General features: G+C 42.1%; 1 protein-coding gene across 24 annotated transcripts in view; it reads right to left on the bottom strand.

Annotated features, from left to right (window-relative positions):
- The window catches only part of LDB3 (LIM domain binding 3), a 154,935-nt gene extending 134,879 nt beyond the window's left edge, over positions 1 to 20,056 (bottom strand). For 21 of the 24 annotated variants that reach the window (XM_075610540.1, XM_075610538.1, XM_075610556.1 and 18 more), the window contains exon 1: positions 11,408 to 11,651. In XM_075610540.1, the coding sequence (XP_075466655.1) occupies positions 11,408 to 11,500 (93 nt within the window). In that variant the 5' untranslated portion in view covers positions 11,501 to 11,651. The other 3 variants (XM_075610532.1, XM_075610533.1, XM_075610557.1) reach the window with 3 other exon arrangements.
- Between the last annotated feature and the right edge of the window lie 1,798 nt (positions 20,057 to 21,854).

A 21,854-nucleotide genomic window follows, 5' to 3' on the forward strand; every position in this document is an offset into this window, starting at 1 on the left:
TGTAAAGCATTCCTGTGATACTGAACAATCTGCCTGTTCCCTTCAGCAAAGCTCACAGACCCTATTATCTTACAGGTGTCTCTTCATGGCACGGAGATCTGTTTATTAAGGTTTCCTAGCTACAAAACGGTGGCAACAACAACGACAAAGAATTCTGCCAGATTTCTAAAAGGAACATTCTTCAACTTTGAGATAAAGGTGGTGCAGCTGCAGGTGCTGCCGTATTGATTCCCATAAGTTTTGCCCCGTTTGCTGTTTCTAGGGTTTGATAAATACAATCTATGGATACACTGAATCTATCTCTGCATTCAACTGTGTCCTAGCATCAATTCGCATGTTACCATTTAATATTTTTATCTAAGCTGAAGCCATGTTCCACTAAGTTAATTCAGTTACCAAAACCTACCTCTAACAGGAATCCCAAGAGGGATCGAATAATACGTAGTTAATATTAAGATGATGTTCTTCTATTCATGATGGGCATCCTACTTGGTAATATAGCCAACAAGGCAGCAGTGCTGCTTTATCCTACAATTTAATTAGCCGGTGGTGTATATACTGTAGACCAACTATCCACTTACACAGGACGTAATGAGCTTCTCGTCACTGCCAGTGGTGGAAGATATTTATTTCTCCAGGCTATATTTGTACATGGAGGAATGTTTGGCAATGCGTGATGTTCTCCCATGTCCTCTCATACTGTCGCCATGAGGTGTGATGTGTTAGGCGCATACTAACGGACTAGAGGCATTGGGTCATACTCATCACAATCCCAAACTGGAAGAATTGTTGTCTAGAAAAGTGAAATCTCACCTAACATCAAACTAATAACCCGAAGTCACACATTGCTGGCCCTGATGACAAAAGGTACATATAATATGATGAGATATCACTTTTAGAAGGTGCAGTATCCGTTTTCTGCACCATCTTTGCAAGATTCTTTTAGATGCTAAAATATGGAATAATAAACTGCTGGCACATGGTTTTATTACAGAGTCTGAGAGATAAGCCGCCAGTTTTAAAATATTGAAGAGAAATTAATTAAGCATAGTCAGTTACAGTGAAAAGCACACATACATAGAGCTGAAACCTTCACCGACATGGGGAAAGATAGCTTCATGGTATATTGATTAGAGGCCATTCTGACGGGACCAGCTCAGTGTGAGGAGTCTCTCCAAACTTAGCATTTAGTTTGATATTGAGGCCATACAGAGGGTAATGACCACTATTTGGGTGGAAGACACCAGCACAGTGTGGCACTAGTGTTTTCACTTCACAATTAGAGATGGATGCGTTTGGATCCGCAGCGGATCGTCCGGTTCCTTTGGTCCGCGGATTTCAGCGGATCAATCTGAAAAAGGGCGATCGCGTTTGCGGATTTTTCATTATTATTACCAATACACGCCGCGGATTTGTAGAATCCAATCTGCGGAGTCAGCAATTTTTAAGAATCCGCCAACGAATTGCTGAATCCGCGGATTCGATTCTACAAATCCGTCCACGGGTTGTATCCTATGGCGGTTTTTGATGAAACAGCGCAGATTAAAGTAGACCAAATCTGTTTGTGGATTTTACACCGCGAAACAGATTTTGGGGGAAAAATGCAAGAAAATTCGGGAAACAGATTTGGGCGGATTTGCCCTTCTCTATCCGCAATATCTCCTCTCTTGGACATAAATGATCAATTTTTCTTGTTAAACCTCACTTACATGCTTTTCTTTCTTTTCGTTCACGTTCATTCACTTGTCAGTTCACTATTCATGTGCAACCCTGCGACCATGCGCAACCCTGTGACCATGCGCAACCCTGCGACCATGCGCAACCCTGCGAAACACTGCGACCATGCGCGACACTGCGACCATGCTCGACACTGCGACCATGCTCGACACTGCGACCATGCTCGACACTGCGACCATGCGCGACACTGCGACCATCCGCAATACTGCGACCATGCGCAACACTGCGACCATGCTCAACACTGCGACCATGCTCAACACTGCGACCATGCTCAACACTGCGACCATGCTCAACACTGCGACCATGGGCAACACTGCGACCATGCGCAACACTGCGACCATGCTCAACACTGCGACCATGCGCAACACTGCGACCATGCGCAGCACTGCGACCATGCGCAACACTGCGACCATGCGCAACACTGCGACCATGCTCAACACTGCGACCATGCGCAACACTGCGACCATGCGCAACACTGCGACCATGCGCAGCACTGCGACCATGCGCAGCACTGCGACCATGCTCAACACTGCGACCATGCTCAACACTGCGACCATGCGCAACACTGCGACCATGCTCAACACTGCGACCATGCGCAACACTGCGACCATGCTCAACACTGCGACCATGCTCAACACTGCGACCATGCGCAACACTGCGACCATGAGCAAAACTGCGACCATGCGCAACCCTGCGACCATGCGCAACCCTGCGACCATACTCAACACTGCGACCATGCGCAACACTACGACCATGCTCAACACTACGACCATGCTCAACACTGCGACCATGCGCAACACTGCGATCATGCGCAACACTGCGATCATGCGCAACACTACGACCATGCGCAACACTGCGAGGTTTATCACAATGCATCCAGTTTATAGTGGGCCTTTTAATTAGCTACACTTGATTTCCTGCACATTTTTAGTATAATCTAATAAATGTTGTTTTATTTAGAGGTTCTTGAGTGCTATACAGGGAACCAAGTGTATATAGTCTGGTTCAATCATTATCCTGAACAGCACCCTCTAGTCAGTAATCACATCAATAGGTTTGAGCAAGTATCTCTTTCTCTCACACATTGAAAGTTAACCCCTTCAGTCCCTGCCAGAGGATGCTGAGGCTTTGCTGGTCCATCGGGCACTAAATATTAATATATTTTGGGTTACATTTGCCTGGTGCTAATATTAATCCCCTTACTGCAACACTTTGCAATGTGAATGAAGCAGCCTGTAACTTTCCTTTTTCTCTGTCAGTGCCTCAGTGGGAGACCAGGCCTATGAATTATACTCTCCATATGCACAATATTATAAGCACTGACTCTTTTCTGCGCTCATGCTGCTCTTCCAACAAGTTTTTTGTTTATAATTGGATAACTGTGATATAATCTGCATTTACTTGTATCTTAGTGTAACCCAGCACTACACAACTAGCGATGACCCAGTTAACATTTCACGATCATTACCAATCCAATCCGTGCATGTTACTGAGTGTATCTAGCTTGTCTGAAGAGCACACATATTCAGTTTGAAATGTCCTGTCCTCAGCTAGCATTCCAAAATGTCTATGTAAATCGCTCGTTAGTCCAGAATAGCCTTCTCTGCAGCAGTGGGCATTAAAAATAGAAAGCCACGCCCCCTTGGGATTTGGGCTTGCATGTCAGGCGCAGGTTCAAACCCACAAAATCACAGCTTAAACCACATATTGCTTCCCATTGTAACACTATCAAATATCCCAGTAAGTAATGTAGCAAAAGTATACGAACTTCAACGCGAAAATTACCCATTTCAAAATGCAGTGCAGTAGTGTATTTGTAGGGTAAAAGTTAATTTAGAGCTAAACTACAAGTAATAATTCAGTTTTAAATAAAGAAATGTTAGAAAAAACATGTATCCCTCACTCCCAGTTAGTATTCCTTCCCCAGTCTAATAATAATAATATCATCATTGTTTATTTGTAAAGCCCCAACATATTCCATAGCGCTGTGAATACTTCTAGAATCACCATGTGAAGTTCTTTACTGATTCCTAAGCAATTTGCTATGAACTCAATAAAACATGCTGGAACTCAGATCTCCTGATCCCCCACATAACATAGCCCCACAAAATATATATTCATAAGCGTATTAACACACATGGACTGGTATTTGCCATTGGCAAGCTCTCTGTCCTTGCAGATACTTTCTGTATTTTATGTTAAAACATGCTATGCAAAAAATGATGGGGCGAAAAAACAAGGCGAGCCCAAACAGAGGGCAAGTGCAGTTGTCAAATTCGATGATGTTATTGTTACTGCACTGAGTAATCTTAATGACATATATGGCACATAATTGGGGTGGGTTAGGGGTTCTCCCTTGGCGTGATTTAGTACGTAACGTATCTCCTTCTATGCTGGGACAGCTCAGAAACGCTCCAGCTTTTACGGTAGATACATATTTTTAAATGGCACATTGTTTTGAATTGATTTAACCACTTTTCGTCCAGAGTATCTTCTATCAGTGAGATTGCATTGAAGTACAGTAGATGCGGATTCTAAAAATCAGTGGGACGGACTCTGAACCAATCAAAACCACAGAAAATCAGTAGCAAGGTGACACATCTGCAGCCTCCATCTCATTATAGTGCATGCCTTGTTTTCTGGTGCCTCCTGGTCCCTGACTGTCCTCCCTTCCCTTGGAGAACGCAAACTTGGAAACCAAGAAACGGGTTGCAATGTCATGTTAAGTTAGCAACAGTGCTGTAGTTGTAAAAAACAGTCAAAAAACAAGAAGGTATACGCTACCTCGGGGTGATCAACTCCTGTCCTCAAACCTCCCCAACAGGTCAGGTTTTCAGGATATCCCAGTTTCAGCATAGATGGCTCAATCAGAGGATCAGCGACTGAACCTCTGAACACCTGTGCTGAAGTAGGGACTGATTGAGCCACCTGTGCTAAAGCTGGGATATCCTGAAAACCTGGCCTGTTGAAGGGACTTGAGGACTGGAGTTGAGCCCCCCTACGCTACCTGAAGTTTTAATATTTAGGGTGTAGGACAGGGGTGGTCAGTGTGATCAGCCTCTTCTCCCGCCGCCGCCGCGTCTGCATCTGCAGGGGGAACGGAAGAGAGCTGGGGCCTCGCTGCAGATGCGGAAGTTCGGAGGACCCCAGCTCCAGCACGGGCAAGTGTAAGGAAGTAGGTTCACACAACAGCACGTTCACTATACCACACAAAAAGAGAGAGAGAGTGCAAAAAAGCGCTAAAGCTGTATAAACAAAATATATGTGATATATCGTGATTTGTCTAAATCAGAAATACAAGGGAACCGCATATATTGGAGATAAGGCCTCCTGATACCTTGACCGAACTTGACCGAACAAGATCAAAAATGTAGTACAAAAAACAAATACGAACCGGTGCCTCAGAGAAAGTCCTTATACATTTCCAAAGGGCTTCCAAATAATGGAAAGAACTTGAGTTGAAAGTCCAATCCTGCAACTCTAGACCGGCTTGTTGGATCAGTGGAGATACGTCCGTGATATGTGAGATTTAAGCACAGAGAAAATCATAGTGTATACTGCTGACATGACTTAATCACAGAAAACATACAAACTCATCACATTAATGGACAAACAGAAAAATAAACAACTAGGGCTAATCCAACACCTAGAGCATAAAAAAAACACAAAAACAAACACAAACAAATAACAGCTGAAAACAGTTAAGCTAATTTATTTTAAAAAAATTGAAAAAACAATAAAATGCTACAATTGTGTGTGGGCGGCTTTGGATTGTATCTGCAGATGCCCCCCTTGCAATGGAGGAGAAAGCAGCAGTCTTCTTGCCTTAGTTCCAATTGCTTGTGTACTCTGTATTTGCTGTGAGTAGGATTCTGGGTTTTCCAACAGGACCAGCTGCATCACGCTATTCCAATTGTAGCATTTTATTGTTTTTTTTTAAATTTTTTAATAAATTAGCTTAACTGTTTTCAGCTGTTTATTTGTTTTTGTGTTTTTTTTTTTAATGTTCTTGGTGCTGTATTAGCCCTAATTGTTTATTTGTCTGTTTATCCATTTATGTGGTGAGTTGTATGTGTTATGTGATTGAGTCAGCAGTATACACTATGATTTTCTTCTGTGCTTAAATCCCACATATCACGGGACGTATCTCCACGGATCCAACAAGCCGGTCCAGAGGTGGAGGATTGGACTTTCAACTCCAAGTTCATTCCATTATCTGGAAGCCCTTTGGACATTCATAAGGACTTTCTCTGAGGGCCCGGTTTGTATTTGTTTTTTGTACGTTCAGTATACCGTCCTTTTATTAAAGTATTCTTCCTAATTAAAGAGTAACGTGACTTCAGTTCTGCGCTGGCTTTTTGCTTTCATCTGACCCATTCCTTGTACTTAAACATAACTACACGCAAAATGCGGGCGAGTTGGCAGGTTTTCTTAAACCATACGGTATACCCCATCATTTTTCATAACGCAGTGAGCTATACACGCTGTTCGTTCGAAAATAACAGAGGGTATATGGCGTATACCCTCCACTACAGCACTGCTTAGCCACACTGTGATTAGGTCACTTGCTGGCGCCCTCATTAAAACAGCTTTTTGGTATCTTGAAAAAAGTCGCATCACAGGGCGGAAATGTTAATTATGTTTCGTTCAATCCTTATTGCGTTCCCGGACCATGGTATTCCCGGCACTTTTTGAGTTTGGAAGGAGGCAAACATACAATGCTGATTTCATGCTTCTATTTTTAAAGGCCTCGTCTGTAGTAGGATTGGCACATGGTCTTCTGCAATACACACTCGATATTAATGTCACAAGAAAGGCAGTTTATGAGCGGGTTTGGCTTTGCATAACATCACCCCATACGAGCTTGATGTAACCTCACTCCATAACTGCCATTTCGCTGTATAAAGTCAGCTGTAACAGCAGGATTATCAGCTCGTATCTGTGATAACATGACAGCTAGATAACACTGCAAACATCTCTCAAATGCTTTGCTCTGGTTTATTTATAGATGGGGAAAGGGCACACAATACCCTAACTCACTAGGGCACAAAGATGTGTCTTCACCTGTCACTGTTTGATTGACTATGGCCTCCTGCACTAAACACCCTGAGACCCCCCTGCATCTTTCTAATCACCTGAACCCCCGCTAACCCTGAGCACCTAAAATTAGAAGCAGGACTCATGCGGATAACAGCACTTCAAAGGGATAGAGCAAAAAAAGCCATCAATAAAACTCTGTTTCCCCCCCCAACCTACATCTGTTGATACCCATCTACAAAAATGGTAATCACATCCAATTGAGACACTTGTTACATACATGCACAGCGAAGATACATCCACGTAACAGGACGATGGGACCGCTGGAGAGAACCCACTAGTAAATGGGGAGGCAGATAAAACGGAGTCACCCAAAGTCCTAGCCCAGAATGAGCAGCCCTTTGCTGAAACAGCAGCGCTGAAATGTGGGGGGGTCAATAGTAACAATAGAAACAAGGAACCGCATAAAAACATTGCTTTTGGAAAGTGAATTTCTGCCTTTAAAACGAAAAAGATAAATTGGAGTATATTTTATCAGTTAATTTGGCCGCCTATTTCCAAAGAGGAAGAGGTGTGGCTGCCTAAATGGTTGCTATGGCAATCCACAAAGCTTAATACATTAAAATCATTAAAAAAGGGCATAAAGAATGATTTTTTTTACTGATTTATTTTAAAAATACTTATAGGATTTTGAATGAAATGCTGATTTCAGATGTCCAGAGAAGGGGTTAAACAAAATCACTACAGAAAAATGATAGAGACATGCGTGGCCGTGCAAAGATATATGCAGTGCATTACAGAGAAGTCGTGTTATACAGTAGCAGCAGTGCCGCCCATTATTTTGGGGGTATCTTTTTTGACCTGAAGCAGGGGCTCCATCTGAGTCCCCCAACCACAGGGTACCCCCCGGTTACCAACATTTTACAGAATGGGGTTTTCAGAGCTGTACCCCACTGTCTAAGTGCTGGGGATCCTCCGTGTCCCATAATATTGCCAGTGCTCTTGTAGTAAATTCAAAGAAATCTGCCAGTACTGCCAGCAGCATTATACCCCTGATGAAGTTGCAGCTTTCTATTGGCCGACTGGGTCCACGGGATTTGGCAGCCATTTTTATTTCCAGAATGGGCGCTGCAACCCCCGACAACTAATACTGTAAGTATCTCAGCAGCAGGGGGTCTCCGAAGCTTAAATATAGCCCTGTCCAGCAACTGGAAGACCCCCGGTTCAAATTATTTTAAAAAAAAAGATGTGAAACAGAAAAATAGACAGGATTTGTACTTAAAAAATTATGTATAGTAAATATTAGGAAATGTTTTTCCCCGTTATTAGCTTCAATTTACCACCAGGATGATCAATCAAACCCTTTATACCCAATGCACATACAATTTAATGATGAGCACTAAGGGAATATGACCCGAAATATTCTATGTTGCTGCCTACACGGTAGTGTTATATGAGAACAAAATATCACGTTAGAAGTATTCATTGCTGTGCTCCAGTTTTGCACCTGTTTAAAAAAAGGCCAACATGCCTATAAAAGAAAAATATCTCATTACAGAGATTTAAAGCAAGCTCCAAGCACCGGCCAGTTTTAATCGATTGTATTTCTTCATGAGCTGTCTTTGGAATACCTGCGCGTGTTACCTGCATGGCTGCAATCACAACGTGGTCTCTAATGACTGGACAACCAACTAAGACTATTGCACTTTTAGCTGTGAACTGCTTTAATTTGTAATGCATCATTTTTATGCCACTGTGCTGCTAATACAGTACTAAAGTCACAGAGATTGTATCATTTTAAGGCTGCTGATATTGAGCAGGCCTGGTTAGTAGAAGACACTTTTGTGTCATTTAAGTATCTGTGGCAATCCTGACGACTTGATTAATGAGCTCCAGGGAGCGAGCAGCTGGCTCCTGAGTGACTACCAGACACATGCTCATCTAGCCTTAATGTAAAAACTCCTTCTGGAGTTCATTGAAGTTTTCCCTATTGTAAATAAATTCTAATGACTCTGCAGATCTAAAACCGGCCCCTTGTGACCTGCACCCAGATGGTCCAACCTCCTGATACCTCTTCCAGATATCTAGGACAATGGTGCTCAACTCCAGTCCTCAAGACTCCCCAAACTGGTCCGGTTTTCAGGATATCCCAGCTTCAGCACATGGGACTCAAATAAATGGCTCAGCTCTTTGACTGAGAAGAGCTGGGATATCTTTAAAACATGACCTGTTTGGGGGGTCTTGAGCCCTGGAGTTGAGCACAGTCAGCACCCATAAAGCACCTTGACCGTCTGGAGTTGAGCACCCCTGATCCAGGAGACAAGGTAACTATCAAGATGACTACGTAAACCCCTAAGATATAGGAAGGCCATGCCATGCATTCAGTCTGTGAGCAATAAATTGTCCTATATTCACTTTTTCCAACATTAAAAACTTAAGTCCACGTTTGGTAAATTTGACTCACATTTCTTGGTCACAAAGTGTTTACTCCAGGAGGGATCTGGTAGGTTAATGGATGCATAGAACAAGAGACAATAACAGCAACACAAACACATGTGGATCCATGTTTCCAAAGCTCTGTCTATTTCCCCAAATAACAAGGATGTTAAGAAGTGTGTTTTTCTATTTGTTCCTTAATGGTACTTTAGTGTCAAGCTGTACAACCTGTAAGCTGCAAAAGTGATGCAAGATCAGTGCAATTAAACTGCACCATATTTATTAACACAGCTGGGCTCGCTAATGCTGTTTTTGGAGCTGGAAGGCTTGGATAACTAGATTCCTTTGATATATAACCACAATAGTACATTCACTATCAGTAAGATGTTTACAGAGAGACAGACAGTAAACCAGTTTGCTGCAAAATAGCACATTTCCATGGTAACATGATCACCCTTGCACATTTAGTAGAATTCATGGTAAGAAATCAGTGATTCAACATATTTAGAAACCCCATTTCAGTTAGCAAGGTTTCTGAAGTTTGGTAAATTAAGTCGCAGGTTTCAAAAGCATCTTGTTAACACAGAGGCAGCAATGTGGAAGCAATGGAAAATACAGCAGAGACCCCATAAGAATATTCAGGGCCCTTTTATCCGGGACTAGATCATGCTACAGGATGAGTTGTCCTCAGTTAACTCTTCACTGACAGAGGCCAACAATGTGTTAAACAACATTTGCATCGTAGATTGTAAGCTCTCTGGGGCAGGGATTTCCTATTCTATTGTCTGATTTTGTTTGTTGCTCATCTTGTACGATAAATCCCTGTATTGCATAGTCTCTTTTTAAAGCATTGTGGCCGCTATATAAAGAAAGATATACATACATACATATAAATGTGAATTCCTAGTTTGGTGGTGCAATTAGCCACCCCGATTTCCCCTAATAATGAACATGCCACATTATATAATAATATTGAAATATCCTTGAAAATGCCTGTTCTTACTTACAGAAAATAGGGCTTATATAGTAGAGCAGATATGCAGACTGTAACGATATCCAGACTGTCACAATGTGGGAGCAATAATATATATACATAGTTACATTCGCACAGTCTCTGCTGCTATTTAGAAGAGGTTTGATGGTGTAAGGGTTGGAAACAAGGTTATGAATAGAATTTATTTTGAGACATCAGTCGTCATTTATTTAGGTAGAGGACCCAAGGGTGCAGCCAGGCTCTGCATTTATAATACACCTCATTTTGTGCCTGGGGGAGGGGGGGAGGTTCATGATAAGTAATGCAACTTTCAGTGACTTTCAGCATTTTCTTTGTTCCTTCTCTGTTCCATCAGAGTATACCATAGATAATATGTCCCACACTGAAACCTATGTAATGAGTTCCAACCCCTTCAATGCAACACTGTTCTGCTATTTAAGGTGAAGCAGGCCCCGGCGGCAATGAAGGTGTTAAAGCTGCAACACTGCATTCCACCCTTTGTTTCCTTTTTATTTGTAAAGCATGTGACAAATGTATAATTCTACATTCTTACCTAAGCTGGCAATAGTTTTGTGCTCGTGATATATATCTGAAAAAATCCTGATCATGTGCCTAACTAAATGGCCGCCGTTCCATCCAATCTATCATTCAGTCAGTGTAACTCAGCAGCTACAATGTATTCTTATACTAAGGTAACATTATCTATTGTTACAGTTTGCAGCTCAAACTGCTGGGAATATTGGCAACAAATTATAACAGGAAAGTATTACAAAGATCTTGCACTGCTGGGGAAGTGTGATAAAAATCTGCTATGGAAAATCAATGGATGCTCAGTATATGAAAACACATTAAAAATTACATTGAGTTGAATTAAAAAAAAAACAGTCACTATTATCTAATACGTCAGAACTGATTATATATAAGATTTCACGTTTTGCTGCTTTAACCTCTTCCTGCCAGAGGTGCTAACGAGGCAATATTTTGCAATGTGTTGCCGCCACCTCCGGCAAGGAATGGGTTAAACAAAGCGAGCAGTTTGGTGTATATTTTTTTACGATTCCCTATAACTGTGTGACCTGCATTTCACCAGCGGCCGCGCTGCTTATCCTTGAACCCCAAACACTCTGCCGCCCCCCCCCCCCCAGCCTCCGGGATAACATGCACTTAAATGAGACACACAATGTTTCTCTTCCCCGTACTCACTCTGGAGATGGTCAAGGGCATGTTAAAGTCCTTTCCTCCTTGCAGCCGGAATCCCCACGGCCCGGGCCCAGCGAGGGAGACGGTGTAAGCCATTTTTTTTTTTTAGCAAAGTTTGACAGCAGCCACTCGAAGGCTCTGAAAAAAGGAGGAGAAAACCGCACGTTTCACAGAGAGGTCACTCGGTGAGAAAAGGGAGATTGGGGGGAGGAAGGACTTGGCGGACACAATTATAAGGTAATCGCAGTCTTGCCTGTTCAGTCGGCTTGAAGTGCCACCTAAGAATAGATGGGAGCTATAATGCAGATACAGATATCCCAGCTGAGCTGGGGCCATAAAAGGCAAGTAACCAAATACCTCCCATGCAAGGATTCTATGACTCAGAGGTCTATTATTGCCTCATGGGAGACGAAATGATCTCTCCGGGCACCTCGATCCCTTCTTTGTGTGCCACAGATTACAGCGCTATGGGAAGTGCAGAACAGGGCCGCGGAAACGAACATGTGCTAATATAATATAAAAACAGGCAATAGGCCCTTCAACGACCCGCAGCATTTACAGGTTAAGCACAGAGACCCGAACCCTTGATTCATTCCCAATAATTAGAGCCGCTGACCCTAATGTGAGCCCAGCATACATTTTACCCTCTTTAAACACCAAACAGAGAAAGCCCTTGAGAAGGGTTCTCTTGCTACTGGTAGTGAGAGGCAAAATGAACATTTCTGGCATGGAGATGCGCTGTAGATATTTGGCTACATTAAATAATAATAATAACTTTATTTATGTAGCACTTTTCTCCCAATGGGACTCAAAAGCACTTCACAGTTACAAAAAGGGGGAAAGAAGAAAACATTAAGATTATAAGAGAGACCAAACACAAGGAAAGATACAGTACAGGATGGAACGGTACTGTGGCTATTAAATGCCGGACAGGTTATGGGTCATTAATTAAATGCCCGGGTAAACAGGTAGGTCTTGAACCTGTTTCGATAGATTTTATAGGGGGCCTGTTGAGCTGTACAAGGCAGACTGTTCCAGAGAGTGTGAGCAGGGTGGCTAAATGCATAAGCCTATAGGTTCAAATACTGTCAGGGCAAATTACACGCTGTCTGTTGGAAAATCATTTCCCTTACCCGGGTGCACTTAGAAAAAGGATGTACATCTACGCTATCATACTTGATTAAAAAAAAACACTCTAATTAAATATATCAAATAATTGTGCATTGCTGCTTATCGGAGAGTTGTAATGCTGCTTTGAAGTGAAACTATCTGAAACCCACCTACGTCACTGGAATTAAATAAAAAACAACAGAGTACTACAAGCGTATTAGGACATACTTCTAAACAAATTCTAAAGTATCCTTTTCCCAGTAAAAACCCAGACGGCATGTTGGTTTATCTGCAATAATTACACTTACTTACAACCACTGCTGTCTATAACACACACGAGTTATCTACCTTCAGCATCACAAGTTGTGCAATGATCTGACAGCAAAGTGGTTAAATAGAATGCAAATACTGTAAGTCGCAATTACTTTTAAGTATCAGCAGTCTCATAGACTTTAATGGCGTCTCATTGCAACACATTTCTATTGAAATGCCATATATAGTATATAACTCCAATCTCACTTCTATGGATCCAATCCTCTTGACAGCTTTGGGGTCTACTGTATACTTCAAGTCAAATGTGGTATAATACTGGGACAATATATTATACACTACAATAGAAAATCCATTTGTTTGATTTTTCAAGTTCACTTACAAGAAAAAGAGCCATATTTAATAAATAACGGCTTAAAACATCCTGTGAGACAATTTGTAATCTATTACTTTGTGCAAGAAGGCTTCTTTGGGAGTGTCTCCACTATAAGCTACAATGTATTCAGTGCAAGAAAGGAATCCTTTCTGAGTGTGAGATGCTGAGTGTGAGATGCTATCTGAGTGTGAGATGCTATCTGAGTGTCAGATGCTGAGTGTCAGATGCTGAGTGTCAGATAATATCTGAGTGTGAGATGCTATCTGAGTGGGAGACCCTATCTGAGTGGGAGACCCTATCTGAGTGGGAGACCGTATCTGAGTGGGAGACCCTATCTGAATGGGAGACCCTATCTGAGTGGGAGACCCTATCTGAGTGGGAGACCCTATCTGAGTGTGAGATGCTATCTGAGTGTGAGATCCTATCTGAGAATGAGATCCTATCTGAGTGTGAGATCCTATCTTAGTGGGAGATCTTATCTGAGTGTGAGATGCTATCTGAGAATGAGATCCTATCTGAGAATGAGATCCTATCTGAGTGTGAGATCCTATCTGAGAATGAGATCCTATCTGAGTATGAGATCCTATCTGAGAATGAGATCCTATCTGAGTGTGAGATCCTATCTGAGAATGAGATCCTATCTGAGTGTGAGATCCTATCTGAATGTAAGATCCTATCTTAGTGGGAGATCTTATCTGAGTGTGAGATGCTATCTGAGTGTGAGAGGCTGAGTGTGAGATGCTATCTGAGTGTGAGATGCTATCTGAGTGTGAGATGCTATCTGAGTGTGAGATGCTATCTGAGTGTGAGATGCTATCTGAGTGTGAGATGCTATCTGAGTGTGAGATGCTATCTGAGTGTGAGATGCTATCTGAGTGTGAGATGCTATCTGAGTGTGAGATGCTGTACCCAGTGGAGCTGTGTCTAATGTAAGAATCATAAATGGTAACATATCCCATGACAACATCTACAAATTACAAATGGAGCTAAAGAGCAACGTAACGTACAATTACACAGAGGTTACAGAATATACCCCCCAAATATTACATTATTATTAAAGAGGAGACCATAAGGCAAATTTAACGTTTTAGCAATAGAAATCTTTTGTTTCTAAAGGTAAGAAGCTTAATTCTCAGGTTTCTCACAGACACAACCAGCAAAATACACAACTGAAATTATTCCTTTGCAGATCAATATAAATCGCAAAAAGCCAAACATTTAAACACAACCTAAAGGTGCTCTCCGCTGACTAGAATTATTGTGTGATGCAGGTTTAGAAGCCGTCCCCTCAAGTATCTATACATTTTCTATAAATCTATGCGGGACATGTATAAATAATTGTTTCTTAAAATGAATTGGGAGCATGCATTGCGTCAAAAAATACATTTAGCACTAAAATCATATTGATCATTTTGCCATTTTCTAATTGTATGTACGGTGTGCATGATGTCCATACATATGAATGCATTAAGAACGGGTTGTGTCAACATGCATTTGACTTTCACGCCAAGAAAAAGTTGAACACAACATTGTCTGGCGCATTCAAAGTGGCGCATTCTTGCAATTATTCTATGATTTGCATTCGTGCGCCACCTACAACATCCAGACTCCCCCTCTACGGCCACACTCTGGAGTTTTTGTTTTCTTACTGACAAATACGTTTAATTGGTTTTATCCATTGGCGCACCCAGACGCATTAATTTGTTACACTTCTGTGCGTCCGTTCTATGATAAAATTGATTTTGGCGAGACTTTATACATAAGTTGCCCAATGTTAGGGACATAGATCAGAGCTTAACTTATGTTTTTCTTTCTATGCTTCACAAAAACTTTTTTTTTTTTTGGCATGTTCTTGTATAGCGCTAACAGTTTTATGTAGCGCTTTACAGAGATATTTTGCAGGCACAAGTCCCGGCACCATGAAGCTTACAATATATGTTTGTGGTGCCTGAGGCACAGGGAGATAAAATGACTTGCCCAAGGTCACAAGGAGCCAACACCGGGAATTGAACAAGGTTCCCCTGCACTAAACTCAGTGCCAGGCAGTGTCTTTACTCACTGAGCCAATCTTCCCATTGGCCCAAAACATGTTTTGTTATTGGCATTAATTTCTTACGTACAGTAGTTAGTCACCCGAAACTGAAGCCATAGGACCATTTGATAGTCATGCAGAGTACTACCGATCTACACCATCATCTATAAAATAAAGTGTGTTCAAATGTCGGGGAAAACGCACTCTAGAATGTATGTGATCAGATAACTGAAAGACATTTAAGGTTGCCATAATGATGGTAATAACACAGACGTTTGGGGTTTTCAGATCCAATCTAAACTCTGTATGTTAAGAAACAAAAATTGTTTCAGAAATAAAAGGAATAAAGGTGCATTCTTGGGGTGTGTTTACTTATCCAATTTTCACAGCCCCAAACCTTACTGGGTTCCAGAAATAATTGTGTCCATTTATCAAAGTCTTCCGACTGCAAAAATGGAGCTAAAACCCAAACCTGACTGATCAGAGACAGGAATCCCTGTTCAAAGCCATGGTATGCTATTTTGTGGTTAAATCTGGCAGTTTTTGGCACTGATTTTTGCCCCGTCTTGTAGCCAGGAGTCTTTCATTAACAGAACCCTATAAGCTTCGGCCCAGGACTGAGAACATTTCCCAGGTCCAATCTCATCTTTGATCTGTGGTCAGCAGGAGTCGTGCAAAGTGCCTCATATTGGTATTCACCAAAGGATAAACCATGTCTAGGAATAAACTGGGGTTATATTTATTCCCAACATGAAACCTTAGATGTCTTTTGTTTTCGGAGACAACGCGAGTTCAGATTGTTACTGGCATTTAGATAAGTAAGTAAGCTTTCGGGGGCAGGGATTACATGCCCCTATGTCTAATACTGTACCATATCCATGCAACATACTGGAATTATACAAAGTGACTGATAGTAAAAACTATTCCACTTTGGGTGCTCTTGTTCCTTCAGATATAATCCCGAAGCATATTCATGTTACATTCTACGTAGAGGAAGCTTCAGTCAGTTCATGTACAGTATTGCTTTATAATATTGCGTCATGTTATTTCTGAGGCCTAAAGTAAACAATGGAATCCCCTTTATACAGATTATACAGATTATTTAATGCCCATTCTACCTGTATCCCTGCCTTTGTCTCCCTAAATAATAGTAGTAATGTGGTCAGATGCCAGTGTCCGCTCCTTATGGTCCTGAACAAATCACTCTATTCTCCCTGTGCCTCGAACTCAAAAGTTTTTACTTGGGGTGCGGGGGTCGGGGGGAGGATGTGGAGGCAGCGATTTCTGTCTTTAAAAAATCAATGTACCTCCCTAGGACAAGTGGCAGGGAAGAGGTTAAAATATATGTTTAGTTTAAAATGTAATGCTGGTTGGTCTGAATCAATCAGTTCTTAGGAGTACTCTTGAATCTCACTTACACCTAGATTGTAAGCTCTTCAGGGCAGGGAATTCCTTCCCTATTGTCTGATTTTGTTTGTTGCACTTATTGTATAACAATTCCCTGTACTGGTTTCTCTCTTTTGCAAAGCGCTGAGTGCAGCTATGGGCGCTATATAAATGAAGATATACATGTGTGCAAGTCGTACACACCCCTTCTTCACAGGCTGGGCAGGGTGGTTTCCATGTGCCAGGTGTTGTTGCAATCAATCTTACAGAGACACATTCACTGCTGCCACAGATTCAGAAGGCAGGCAGACAAGCGGATCCCGGGAAGGCTTCTAGCGCTGCCCGAGAACAGCTGGTCCGCCTGTCAGCAGATTGGAGATGTGAAAGTTGAGTCCAGTCTGTCTAAAAATCAGTATATATTTTCCTCCAGCTATAACTGTAGACTTGGGATTAAAAATACATGTTAGTGTGCGGTTATGAGATTGATGAGTCTGGACGTCAGTATCATGGTAAGTATGTAACTGGAATAAATTGTTTTATATTGGCTTAATTGGATGAATTATTTTATGTTGACTCAGTGTTATATTTCTCTCCCAATGTTGGCCCAAAGGACACAGGACTATTTGCAGGTCAACTGTGTTTATGGGACGAACAGAAACATGTGCACACACTTTAAAGACCACAACCCCTTTGCTTACATTTTGTGGGATCTCTAAAACGTATGCAATAATCACTTTACTCTCTCCTAAATCTGTCTCAGCGTCTCCCTTGCTGAAATCCCTCTCCTGGCTTCCTATCAAATCCTGCATCACACACACAATTCTCCTCCTCAATTGTAAAGCTTTACATCCTTCTGCCCCTCCTTACATCTCAGCCCTAATTTCTCGCTATGCACCATCCCGACTCTTGCGTTCTGCTCAGGGAGGTCTTCTCTCTACCTCTTAAACCTTTCTCACTGACCCGCACCTCTGGAATGCCCTTCCCCTCAATATCTAACTTGACCCCTCTGTATCCACCTTTAATGCCTATCTTAAAACACACCTCCTTAACGAAGCATAAGAATAGCTGATACTATACACTTCATACATCGACCTTAGCCCTTTGCAGACACACACTTACCAGAACACCTTCCTAGTGTCTCTGTACTTTCTTCCTACTTACAAATTAAATTGTAAGCTCTTCGGAGCAGGGACTCCTCTACCTTAATGTTACTTTTATGTCTGAAGCACTTATTCTTATTATGTGTTGGGCCGCGCTTATAGTCCCGGCAACGCGACGGCGATGCTGAGGTCACGCTGCGGTCGCTGAAAAAATAAAAATGAAGTGACTTCCGGCGCTCACGACCAAGCCGTCGCGTCGCTCCTACTATACGGAGTCAATACATTTGTTTTGACGCAACGCCGCGTCACCATCGCCGTGACTATAATCGCGACCTTATTTGTATTATTTGTGATTTATATTATTATATAATGTGTTACTGCCTTGAAGCGCTATGTACATGAATGGCGCTATAAAAATAAAGAATATGTAAGGAAATAAGGATATTTTCATTTTGGTACAAGGCATCAATGCAAGATCTATGGGGTAGATCCTCAGAAGGTCGCTAATTTTTTAACGTTCTGTTATCTCAATTTAACGTATCCATATCCGTAACGCATATCCCCAAAGGTGTTTAGCGCAACCATGTCCTGGCATTTTCCTTAAAAATAACGGATCCTTCAATATGAACAGACGTTAGGTTTACTCATATAGAAATAATATGGTAAGGAGCAGTTTAACTAACAACCGAGAACCTCAGTTAATGTTAGCGCAGGATAATAACGCGACGATATTTAGCACCTTTCAAAAGCCGCACATCCAGACACTGATTATCATGGAGTTATTTCATGGAATAGTCTAAAAGCAAGGTACTCAGTATAGGACTTAACCCTTAATGAAATATTAATTTATATTGTTGAGGTATGTATGTACTGTATATACATTATTGTACACCCCTATTTTATTCAGTCATTATTTCCTTATATACCATATAATTAATTTAAAAAGTGAATAAGTGTCAAAATGATCCATTTTTAATATTATAACAAGATTTGCATTAGCTTTTGGTAACACACATGAAAAGCCATATTAATAACGCACCTTAAAGATTGACCAATGCGCATGTGCAGTGTATTGGAAAACGCAGTTAACGTAACAATGGTGGTTTTGCTAATTGACTTTATTTATGCATATGATTAACTTTCAGGATCCTCAATAAATGAAGGGAAAATAACGGCTGTTATCTACATAAATAACATAACGCTATTTGCCCTCATTTAGCACACTTCTGATAATCTAACCCTATGAGCGCTACCAGATATTCATTTAGTTTTACCTGCCACCAGTTTAAAGTTGAATATAATGTATATATTTTTTTTAATGTGAAAATGTGATGGTGGTTTTATTATTAACAGATAACTGTGATTACATTCCCACCACACTGCTCCTATTAGGGTTCATATTATAGGTATATTTCACAACTGTAAGTATATGCGTTCACTTGTAAACTGGATGAATATACAGAACAACAATATGACATTTCAAGGGGAGGAGTGACTCAGTGCTGTGCTTTTGGTTCTGTATGAAAACCCCAATTACAAACCTAATACTTGTTCCATGTGACTTTGTACAAGTTGTGCCAAAAATAAAAAATGGTATCAAAAATTAGATTGTACACGCTTTACGTTAGGGATGTATTGTACAGCACAGTCCACATATAGGTATCAAAGTACATTATGTAAACTCATTGGTTTTGTAAATGCTGCATTTCAGTCCAACAAGATAAATACAGCTAAACTTAGATTATATATGTTTGAGAATTGGATTTGTTTGTCACTATAAAAGTCAAATATTGAAGTGATCTATTGGGATGCTCTAAAAAAAAAAAAAAAAGAAACTTGCTAGTTGTCCTGGAATATCTAAAACGGTGCCATGCAGTGAGTCAAAAGTGGAACAATTTGTTTTAAAAAAAAAGAAGAAAATAAGTATTGCTAGAATGAAAAGTGTTAAATAAACTACAGCAGCAGAATATTCAGAGATTCACACTTAGCAAAAACAGCTGATCCCCTGTGATTACTAATACTGAACAAATGCAGTAAGTCCCAGCTGGCACTGTGTTAATACCCTAGCAGGCACAGGCATACAAAGCAAACAACATGACACTGTCAGAGACTGTTTAGAGGAATAAAGGGTCTGTTAGGAGCTGGGTGAACAAGATCATGCACAGAGTTAGGGAAGAAGACTGGAGGAAGAGATGTTAGTGCTGGCAGCAGACATGTGACAAGCCTTTCATTACATTCTACCTGGGAGCTGTTGTGCAGATCCCCTCTGGAGCTCTTGTGGTTCTCCAGTTGCTCCATAAGCACATTTATCTGATCCCTGCATCCAGTATGCCGTCACTCTCAGGGTGAGGGGATGAGGGGGGCAGGAGGGGGGGGGGTTCTTAAGGTGGACTCTACCAAGTTCCAACCCTCTATTTTAAACCTTTGCTGAGGCTCTATGCAGGCGCAAAGTAAGTCATGCAAGGTCCCAAAACAATGCAAGAAGAGAGTACAGTATAATCATTTCGTTTCTAACCTCCATTTTTGTTCCTGAACATTGTATTATTATTATTTTAATGGGTTTATTTAAAATAAATAGACTTCTGTGCATCCACATTACTTGACTGCAAAACGGAGGCAGAAAGCAGCACCAGATTAGTGAGATTAAAATAAAACATTAGGGTCTGTCTATGGATCTGGTGCAGACTTAGCCCGTGTTATTCACACCACATCTGACCTGCTGCATTATCTTCATACAGAAACATGGTCAAATAAATCACGGAATATGATACGCCCCATTAGAATTACATTTATAACTCATCTCATTGACCCATTATAATTATAACTCATTTTATTGACCCTCCAAAAATGGAAAGCTGGTGTGTATGGGGCAAAATTGGAGCAAAGTGCCTAGGTACAGCGATGACACATGGAAATGCCTATTTGCACCAAGATTCTTGGCATGTAACACAATAATGTGTAAAGTGCCCACAACTGGCTTACTTCATTCAGTATTGTGTAGTTTCTGTGTTAAATGGGCTGTCAGTAATGTGGATGTATTCTTCTGACATACTGCATCTTGCATTTTCTCCAGGTATATGGAGTGTGTGTTGGACTCTTCAACAATTTCTCCAAAGAGGCCAGCTCAGAAAACATTGAGGAGCAGAAGGGCCGCACGTTTATTGTAATAATATTTTGGACACATTACATTTCTTGAAAATGAAAACATTTCAACAATTTGGAATCATTAATAACACCTGTGAGTTTCTTTGTGTAGAAATTCCACTTAGTTATCTAAGCAACTTGTATGAAATTTAACATGGGAAACAGTCCAGCCGCCACATCAAAGCCCTACCCAGGCCGTAGTTGACCCAGAGGTCGCAGTTGACCTGCAGGTCACTGTTGGCCCCCAGGTCGCAGGTACACCGCAGGTACACCGCAGGTCGCAGATTCTCCGCAGGTCGCAGTTGGCCTGCAGGTCGCAATTAGCCCACAGGTCGCAGTTTCACCGCAGGTCGCAGTTTCCCTGCAGGTCGCAGTTTCACCGCAGGTCGCAGTTTCACCGCAGGTCGCAGTTGGCCCGCAGGTAGAGGTTCCCCTTGGTCCGCTATGCATCGGGTGCTACGCAGAGCTGCAGTGGAGACAGAGGAAAGACATGTCCAGGGCATGGATACATTTCTGAGGGCCCCAAACCTGTGCTGCTTGTCACTGGAAACCTAACAAAAGGAAACAGAAGCATGGGAGCCTATGTGGGGCCCCTCTGGCTGTGGGAGCCTATGTGGGGCCACCCTGGCTGTGGGAGCCTGTGTGGGGCCACCCTGGCTGTGGGAGCCTGTGTGGGGCCCCTCTGGCTGTGGGAGCCTGTGTGGGCCCCTCTGGCTGTGGGAGCCTATGTGGGGCCCCTCTGGCTGTGGGAGCCTATGTGGGGCCCCTCTGGCTGTGGGAGCCTATGTGGGGCCACCCTGGCTGTGGGAGCCTGTGTGGGCCCCTCTGGCTGTGGGAGCCTGTGTGGGGCCCCTCTGGCTGTGGGAGCCTGTGTGGGGCCCCTCTGGCTGTGGGAGCCTATGTGGGGCCCCTCTGGCTGTGGGAGCCTATGTGGGGCCCCTCTGGCTGTGGGAGCCTATGTGGGGCCACCCTGGCTGTGGGAGCCTGTGTGGGCCCCTCTGGCTGTGGGAGCCTGTGTGGGGCCCCTCTGGC

The sequence above is a fragment of the Ascaphus truei genome, chromosome 8 (genome assembly GCF_040206685.1).
Source record: "Ascaphus truei isolate aAscTru1 chromosome 8, aAscTru1.hap1, whole genome shotgun sequence".
NCBI classification, from domain to species: Eukaryota; Metazoa; Chordata; class Amphibia; order Anura; family Ascaphidae; genus Ascaphus; species Ascaphus truei.